The sequence below is a fragment of the Oryzias latipes genome, chromosome 10 (genome assembly GCF_053564925.1).
Source record: "Oryzias latipes strain Hd-rR chromosome 10, Olatipes_Hd-rR_3.1".
Taxonomy (NCBI): Eukaryota; Metazoa; Chordata; class Actinopteri; order Beloniformes; family Adrianichthyidae; genus Oryzias; species Oryzias latipes.
In genome coordinates this window covers 14878035-14887952 of record NC_136246.1, presented here as the reverse complement: position 1 = coordinate 14887952, position 9918 = coordinate 14878035, and the positions used below count along the sequence as shown (strand labels likewise).

At 42.2% G+C, this 9918-nt stretch overlaps 1 protein-coding gene across 1 annotated transcript; it reads left to right on the top strand.

The window, feature by feature from the left end:
* Positions 1 to 5105: 5105 nt before the first annotated feature.
* prss23 (serine protease 23) lies at positions 5106 to 8264 on the top strand. Its single transcript, XM_004073207.5, has 2 exons — positions 5106 to 5346; positions 6525 to 8264. Exon 2 carries the CDS (start codon positions 6535 to 6537, stop codon positions 7702 to 7704), a length of 1170 nt encoding a protein of 389 aa, XP_004073255.1. The 5' UTR covers positions 5106 to 5346; positions 6525 to 6534; the 3' UTR covers positions 7705 to 8264.
* Positions 8265 to 9918: the final 1654 nt, after the last annotated feature.

The following is a 9918-nucleotide window of genomic DNA, read 5'->3' as shown; positions in this document are numbered from 1 at the left end:
GTAGGACTCTATGAATCTCTGTGTCTGTTTACACACGTGTAAAAAAAAAAAGAAATCTCTTGATACTTGTTTTTAGCTCACATTTCTTATCTTTTATAATAGTAGCCTTGTTGGTTCCAGATTCCTTATTTTCTCAAAAGGTAAGTTAGTTTCCATGCAAAAACGTTCATCATGGCCTGTGTGACCATACAAGGTGGTAGAGTGTTCTAATAATGTTCCCTTTGGATTATTTTGATGTGGAAAAAAATCAATGTGCTGAATGTGAATGGATTTGTCATTCATTCTTGTTTACTTGTTTGTTTGCACACAAGTGTATTTAACACTTGATTATCTTGTGAGAAATACAAGGAATCTGTAAAACTTCACCTGCACTGTTCAGTACCAGTTGATCCTTTTTTTTCAAACATGTTAGTTGTTTTTGGCATATTTGCATTTTTCTTGCAAAGTTGAAAATATAAATATATACTGTATATAACTATATTATTTACTGTCATTAATATTATTCCAGCCGGGGATGTATGTGCCTGACTCTTTTTCTCATCATTCATGTCATATATGATTGATTACATGGGCTTTTATCTTAAGAATTTCTGAGGAAGTTGATTAAGAAGCTCCAGGTTTTACTGTATCTTTGTTGATCTTCTTTCTCTTTCGGCTTTTCCCATCAGGGGTCGCCACAGCGAATCATCCTTTTCCACCTCACTCTATCATGGACATCTTCTACCCTAACATTAGCCAACTTCATGTCCTCTGTTAAGACATCCATGTATCTCCTCTTTGGCCGTCCTCTTGCCCTCCTGCCAGGCAGCTCCATCTCCAACATCCTTCTACCAATATATCCACTATCCCTCCTCTGAACATGTCCAAACCATCTCAGTCTGGCTTCTCTGACTTTGTCGCTGACACAGGCAACATGAGCCGTCCCTCTGATGTACTCGTTCCTTATCCTGTCTAACCTGGTCACTCCTAAGGAGAACCTCAACATCTTCATCTCCGCTACCTCCATCTCAGCCTCTTGTCTCTGTCTCACTGCTACCGTCTCTAACCCATAGAGCAGAGCTGGTCTCACCACTGTCTTGTACACCTTTCCTTTGAGTCTTGCTGGCACTCTTCTGTCACACAACACTCCTGACACTTTCCTCCAACCACTCCAACCTGCCTGCACTCGCCTCTTCACCTCTTTTCCACAATCCCCATCACACTGAACTGTTGACCCCAAGTACTTAAACTCCTGCACCTTCTTCACCTCAGTCCCCTGTAACCTAACGCTTCTACCTTGATCCCTCTCGTTCAGACACATGTATTCTGTCTTACTACGACTGACCTTCATACCTCTTCTTTCCAGAGCAAACCTCCACCTCTCTAGCTGTTCCTCCACCTGCTCTCTACTCTCACTGCAAATTACAATGTCATCCGCAAACATCATTGTCCAGGGAGATTCCTGTCTTACCTCGTCTGTCAGCCTGTCCATCAGCATAGCAAACAAAAAAGGACTCAAAGCTGATCCTTGGTGTAGTCCCACCTCCACCTTGAACTCCTCTGTCTGACCTACAGCACATCTCACCACCGTCATACTTCTCTCATACATGTCCTGAACTACTCTGACATACTTTTCTGCCACTCCAGACGACCTCATACAGTACCACAGCTCCTCCCTCGGCACCCTGTCATACGCCTTCTCTAAATCTACGAACACACAATGCAGCTCCTTCTGACCTTCTCTGTACTTTTCCATCAACATTCTCAAAGCAAAAATGGCATCAGTGGTGCTCTTACGGGGCATGAAACCATACTGCTGCTCACAAATCTCCACCTTCTTCCTAAGCCTGGCTTCCACTACTCTTTCCCACAGCTTCATTGTGTGGCTCATCAACTTTATTCCTCTATAGTTGCTGCAGTTCTGCGTGTCACCCTTGTTCTTAAAGATTGGGACTAGAACGCTTCTCCTCCATTCCTCAGGCATCTTCTCACTCTCTAAAATCCTATTGAACAACCTTGTTAGAAATTCCACTGCTGTCTCTCCTAGGCACTTCCATACCTCCACAGGTACGTCATCAGGACCAACGGCCTTTCCGCTCTTCATCCTTTTCAGAGCCTTCCTAACCTCATCCTTTCCAATCTCTGCTACTTCCTGCTCCACAACAACCACATCTTCCTCCCTTCTTTCCCTGTCATTTTCCTCGTTCATCAGCTCCTCAAAATACTCCTTCCATCTTTTCTGTACACTCTCTTGGGTTGTTAGCACCTTTCCATCTCTGTCCTTAATCACCCTTATCTGTTGCACGTCCTTCCCATCTCTGTCTCTCTGTCTGGCTAGCCTGTACAAGTCCTTCTCTCCTTCCTTTGTGTCTAACCTGTCATATAGCTCATCGTAAGCTTTCTGTTTGGCCTTTGCCACCTCTCTCTTCACTTTACGCTGCGCTTCCTTGTACTCCTGTCTACCTTCCTCAGTCCTTTCTACATCCCACTTCCTTTTAGCCAACCTCTTCCTCTGGACGCATTCCTGTACTTCCTCATTCCACCACCAAGTCTCTTTACCGTCTTTCCTCTTTCCAGATGACACACCTAGCACCTTCCTACCTGTTTCCCTGATAATCTCTGCTGTAGTTTCCCAGTCCTCTGGAAGCTCATCCTGACCACCCAGGACCTGCCTCAACTTCTGCCTAAATTCCTCACAAGTTTCTTCATTCTGTAGCTTCCACCACTTGGTCTTCTTTTCTGTTTTCCCTCTCTTCTTCTTCCTGACCTCCAGAGTCATCTTACACACCACCATGCGGTGCTGTCTGGCTACACTCTCTCCTACCACCACTTTGCAGTCATTAACCTCTCTCAAATGACCTCGTCTACATAGGATGTAGTCCACCTGAGTACTCCTACCTCCACTTCTGTATGTCACTCTATGTTCCTCTCTCTTCTGGAAGTAAGTGTTGACTACAGCCATTTCCATCCTCTTCGCAAAGTCCACCACCATCTGTCCCTCCAGATTCCTTTCCTTCACACCAAACCTGCCCATCACCTCCTCATCACCTCTGTTGCCCTCACCAACATGCCCATTAAAGTCTGCTCCAATAACAACTCTCTCTCCTCTGGGAAAACTCTCTATGACCTCATCCAACTCACTCCAGAATCTCTCCTTCACTTCTAACTCACAGCCAACCTGTGGCGCATACCCACTGACTACATTCACCATCACCCCTTCAATTTCTAACTTTAGGCTCATCATCCTGTCTGAGACTCTTTTCACCTCTAGAACACTGTTTACAAACTCCCCCTTCAGAATCACTCCTACCCCGTTTCTCTTCCTATCAACACCATGATAGAACAGTTTGTATCCTCCAATACTACGTGCCTTGCTGCCCTTCCACCTTGTCTCCTGCACACACAGTACATCTACCTTCCTTCTCTCCATCATGTCTGCCAGCTCTCTGCCTTTCCCTGTCATTGTGCCAACGTTAAGAGTCCCTATTCTCAAACCTATGTTCCTGCCTTTTCCCTTCTCTCTCTGGCCACGGACCCTTCTGCCTCCCCTCTTTCTTCCACCAACAGTAGTCAAATTTCCACCGACACCCTGTAGGTTAACAGCATCGGTGGCGGTCGTTGTTAACCCGGGCCTCGACCGATCCGGTATGTCTAAAGTGTTGTGGATGATTCGCATGGTTATTTTGGCAATTTTTTACGCCGGATGCCCTTCCTGACGCAACCCTCTCTATTTATCCGGGCTTGGGACCGGCACAGAAGTTACTGGCTTGCAACCCCTGTGGCTAGATTTACTGTATCTGTATATTTACTGTACTAGATTTACTGTATCTTTGTTGATACTTCTTAATAAATGTTGAGATTCGCAGACAAAGTGAGCATTGAATGGTTTAACTCTGAATCTTTCCATTTGACTGAATAGTGTAAATTAGAGCCGTACATGCTGGACTTTTACTGGACCATGGAAAGATTATCCTCATTATTCAAAAGTGAAAGAAAGCTCTCCCTTATCTCTAGTCCTCAGCTTGTGAAGTCATCTTTTTTCAGGCCTCAAAGTTCAAGTATTTAACCATAACTGTTTAATAACAAGAGGATTTACAGTCAGACTTGCCGTGTGAGTAGTACTGGTGTTTTTTAAAATTTCTTTTCCCTATAGTATAAACAACAACCATTAATGTATGACACTTTAAACTAAAATCGATTCCATCAAAGCCTGTACTTAACCCTTGTGCTATCCTAGGCACTTCAACATTGGGAGTTGGGTCATCTAGACCCACTAGACAGTGCTCTGAACCTTTTTTCTTCAATGATTTGTGATTTTCACTGGTGTCCATGGATTACATGAAATCTTTCCACCTTTATCCACCTTTGTCATGGTAGGAATAATACGTCAATGTAAGGGTGGGGTCATCTAAGAAAGCACAAGGGTTAAAGTCCAACTCCAATCGTGTTTTGATCTATTTTAAAAGCTTTCCCAGTTGTCTTTTAATTACAATCATGCCATTTTGGGCTAAATAAAAAAACCCAAAACACTGTTTTTTTTTACATAGAGTTCATTAATAATTTCCCTTTGAGTTGTGGACAGGATCATTGACGCAGAGTAAGCCCACCCCCATTTCCCATCATGCCTTTGTTTACACTCTCTTCCACTAGCTTACAGCCCTTCAGAACCCAAAGCTAATCTTAGTGTTGCAACAAAAACGGCGAACAATAAGGGCGTCATCCAGCCGTACAGTTTTGAGCCAGATACCAGCTCAGACCAGGAAAACAGAGACGTACACAGATCTATCTGTTTTCTAGTGGGTGCAGTGGATCAGAATAGAGCAAAATAGCTTGCTGTAGTAGCTTCCATGTCACACAAACTTTTTCCAGCATCACTTTTTTTGTCTGCTCCTGATTCACAATGATTTAAATAAGAAAACACTTAGAAATACAATTTTAAGGTAAATTTTATTTATATACGTTCTTCATTGTGAGAAAAATGCTACAAGAACGTGTTAAAAAACATTACTTTCATTGGAGTGGGTCTTTCAGCAGGTGCAGCCCCCCATTACAGAAACCTGGGCGGCGCTAGGACCGTGGGAAGGAGCTCATGACGGGGAGAAAACGCTTCTTTTCAGTCCCGGTGCTGCATTTACGGTCCTGCGCCTGACCTGAGCAGCTCACCGAGGAAACTTCAAGTGCTCCTCTCATTTATGCAGCCTGTAAACGTGCAGGCAAACGGGTCCCTCTGTGGAGAAACAAGGGGAGAAAAGTGCATGTGTCTGGAGATGATGAGGGGAATCTGGAGAAATGATCCTGCAGGACTCAAATGATGCGGAGGACAACTTGACTGGGATGTAAACAAGGACAACAATCTCTAAACAACATGTAAGGTGTTCAGTTTTCAGGTTTAGAGGAGACAAATGAACATGTTCTGGTTAGAATTTTGGTTCAAACGAAGGAAAACATTTTATCCACAACCCAAGAATAACCATAAAAAACTCGAATGAGGATGCATTTTATGCAGAAATGCAGGTTATTATTGAAAGGAACTTTTTTGGTTATTGTTGCCAGTTTTGTAAATTGAACAAAATATTTGAGTTTGTCATTAAAATCTGAGCAAATAATCTTCTTTTTACTTCTCTGCATGGAAAAAAATCAATAATGCCCTTATGAATTTTTTCATTTGAAAGATTAATGTTACCACAGTCATATAAAAACTTTGGGAAACTTACTTTATTACATTTTCTTCCTGGCTCTTCTATTTAACACATTTATAAATAAGTCAGAGTCCTTTTTATTGATGTTGGAAAGCGAACAGTGAAGCTCATTTTGAATCCTGTTTTTTAATAGACAGTTGGCATAAAAACAAAAAAATGCATCAAAGATCTAAAATATTTCATTATTATTGCTAATTAGATATAAATGATATAAAATGTTGTTTTTGACCCCCCGATTTCTGTCAAACACAGAAATGAAGCTCTTTTCTTTTCTTTTCTTTTCTTTTCTTTTCTTTTCTTTTCTTTTCTTTTCTTTTCTGTAACACTGTCTACTCATAGGTGTTTGAACAGGCCACACCTTGTGTTTTAATAGTTAGAAACTGTGCTTTGTGTTTTGCCTCAACTTGCTGGCTTTTGGTATTCTTACACACCTGCTGTAGTCGTGCCATCAGAGCCCAGGGACCCACGCTTTATAGAGTGGATCAAATGTCTCATTGTTACTGCTAATCTGCTCTGAAAAGCCTCATATGTGAGGATATACATCTCTTTATTTTTTTCTTTAGTTCACTCAAACGATTGTTTGCCTCCTTAAAGCTGAAAGAAAATGCGGGAACAGAAGTTCTTTTGTTATGAAGCTACAGCAGATAAAGTTCAGTTCTGCGCTGCAGTATTAAAAGTTTGTAAGCAGCCCAATCTCTCTCAGGCACAGGATTTACAATCAGCAGTAAAAGATTTATGAGGGATTATAATGTATGTGCTGTGGGGCTGCCTGTTTGGGAAGGCTTTGCCCAATTGTCTGCTTAGAACATGGAGCCATTTTCCTCATCTCTGTGATTTTTTTTCCAGAGTTTCCGTGATGATGATGCCTCGTAAGATCTCCCTCCTAACTCACCTGCTCCTGCTTTTCCAGCATCTTTTACCTCTCACCCTTTCCCTCCTTCATCCTCCCCACCATCCACCCATCCACGTCCCCGCGCTGGTCCATCACACGCCAAAGCCTCTCACCCGCTCCAGCTTCAGCGCCCACACTCAGCTGGACTTCAACACTCACTGCAACTCCAGCTGTTTCCACAGAGGAGAGCAGGACGACTGGCGGAAGCAGCTGACGGAGAAGCTGGCCTTTGAGACGCTGTACGCAGACGGCTCCCGTACCCTCACCACGGTGGACGTGGAGGGTGACGATCACGACTTGGAGGAAGATGCTGGCTTCACGCCAAACATGCTATCTTGGAGGGGTTCGGCTGTAAAGCTCAGACACAGACGCATAAGGCGGCAGATCTACGGAGCAGACGGACGATTTAACATCAGAGGAGACAACTTCCTGTTGGATTATCCTTTCTCCACGGCGGTGCGCATCTCCACTGGCTGCACCGGTGTGCTGGTGTCTCAGCAGCACGTCCTAACCGCTGCCCACTGTGTGCATGATGGGAAAGATTATGTTAAAGGCGCACAAAGGCTCAGAGTGGGCTTCCTGATTCCCCCATCTATCAACAGCACTCAAGCTGACTTAAATTTGGCAGTAAAGCCTCTGGTTCGCTGGGTGCGGGTGAGACGTACACGTGTGCCAAAGGGCTGGATTCAGGGCCCTCAAGAGGTGAGCATGGACTTTGATTATGCGCTGCTGGAGCTGCGATGGCCTCACCGACGTCCCTTCATGCGCCTCTCAGTGGCTCCTTCCTTAGATGATCTGGCAGGGAACCGCATTCACTTCTCTGGCTTTGACAGCGACAGGCCTGGTGAGCTGGTGTACAGATTTTGTGCAGTGGAAGAAGAGTCCAGCGACTTGATATATCAGCACTGCGACGCCCGCCCCGGAGCCAGTGGCTCTGGAGTTTACGGACGTGTGTGGGACAACAGCTTGGAGCGCTGGGAAAGGAAAGTTATTGGCATTTTTTCTGGCCACCAGTGGCTGGAGATAGATGGAGAAAACAGGGATTACAATGTGGCGGTGCGCATCACCCCGCTAAAGTTTGCCCAGATCTGCTACTGGCTGCATGGAAACAGGGTAGACTGTAGCCACGACTAGAAGGGTGTATAAAATACAAGAAAGCACAAAGTCACTTAGAGAACAGGGGAAATGTCCCAATCTCTCTGGGTTGAATCCAAACAGAGCTCTTGTCTGCACCAGTTAAACAGATGTTCTTCCCTTCTGTGATGACTTTTACTCTCTATAATGCACCTTTTAATGACTCTCCCTGTGAGATCATCTAAATGACATCTTTTACTCACATTCAGCTTTAAAACACTCGCTACATTTTCACAGTTGTAGTCAAACTTTTACATGTTTTCTTCTTTTTTATGTCAAGACTTTTAGATTATGGTCCTCTGTGAGTTACTGTAATCTACTGAAAACACGCTCATCTTTTTTCTTCTCTTTTCAAGGAATCATTTGGTATTTTTAAGGGTTTTCAATGATAATCAACTGCTTCTCTACAGAACTGATCTAATTGTAGTTTATGAACATCTTTTAACATTGAGATTTTGGTCTAAAATGTGCTATTCTCATGGTGGATTGGGGAAAAATACTTGTTATTTTATTTTGATAAGAAAATCTTTGATATATTTTAATAAACAGATTTATGTGTTTGTGCTGAGCCTTTTATTTTTATTTTTGGAGGAGTTCTACTGTCACCTTGTGGTTTAGACAAATACTGCAGCTCTACGTATGTGTTGCCAGGTAAACGAGAAGAAAATATTACATTTCAACTCTGCGACAAACAAATGCTACTAGACACGTTTAAAAAGCACTAGAACACAAAAATTCCAAATTCTACACATTTTTGCTCCAGCGTCAAAAAAGTGTAGTCGCCAGTGGCTGCAGGTGTGTTTACCTGGACTGACTGATGGTTTGAGGGAGTGATGTTTAGTCATGTGGTAAAAAAAGAAGAGACAAAATTAGTACAACAAAAAAAAAAGACACTCTAAAAGGAGCAATAAAGAACACAATAAAATAGCAAAAACGTTACAAGTTCAATTATTATTGTAACATCCAAAGACGACGTGAAGCTGTTTATTGAAATAAAAGAAAGGTGTCAAAAATCCTTAAGTGACTGCAAGGTTTGGTGTCACCAGACACCCAGGTTTCAGTTTCAGTGAGGCCACTGAGAAACCACACAAATGGGATCCAAAGCTCCAGGAAAAAAAAAAAAACTTGAACACTTAATGTCCAATTATTTTTTATTCTCTTTTTATTAGGTTAATTATTATATTTCAACACTTTTCAATCTATTTATTTCACTTTTAATGTGTGCTTTGATCTACAGTGTGTGCGATCTGATGGGTGTGAGGAGCAATAAACTGCCAAGTAATTGCTCAGGGATAAATAATGTATTAACCTTGTGCTATCTTAGACGACCCCCACCCTACACTGACGTGTTCTTCCTACCATGACAAAGATGGATAAAGGTGGAAAGATTTCATGTCATCAATGGACACCAGTGAAGATCACAAATCATTGAAGAAAAAAGGTTCAGTGCACTGTCTAGTGGGTCTAGATGACCCAACTCCCAATGTTGAATTGCCTAGGGTAGCACAATGGTTAAAAACAAAACTTCTGCTGGGACTTTACGATGTTTATGAATAAATAAATGAATATGTTTAGGAATAAAGGTGGGCGATGACTCTGTCTGAAAATAAGGTTGAATGGTCAAAACAACCAAAGATGCTCACAGACAAACTATGAACACTCATCACAAAAAACGCCAGAGTTCTCTCAATTCCAATATTTCCTCACAAAGAACACAGGCTAACTTTTTCAAACTGGTTTAAATGTATTTTAAACTGAAGGAGGATTGTGTTTCTGGATGAAAGCCTGCATCTGAATTTCCCATCATGCTTTGGGGATTGAAGAAATACTTGCAAAAGATGTCCAACCATATAGGATAGGGAATATTTGCCTGTCTGGGTAAATTGCTTCCTCATTGATTTGCATTAGACTGGAAAACAAAAAGCAATTGTGCAGCAGATAACTGTTGTGCACAACCTGATGGGACAAAGTGTGAAGGGTGCTGTTCATAAATCAGATGATCTGCAGAATGTTAGTTTTTATCAGAATTCAAAGTAAAACTTTCTTTCTCTGTCACCAGTTTTAAAGAGAATGTCTGGATTATAAACAGGAATAATGCAATGAAAAATATTTTAACCTTCTTTTGACATTCAATTAAAACTCCACTAAATGAACTCCAAATGACTTCTGATCAAAAAAGTTCCATAATTTCTAGCGAAAAGAAGTTACAGAAAG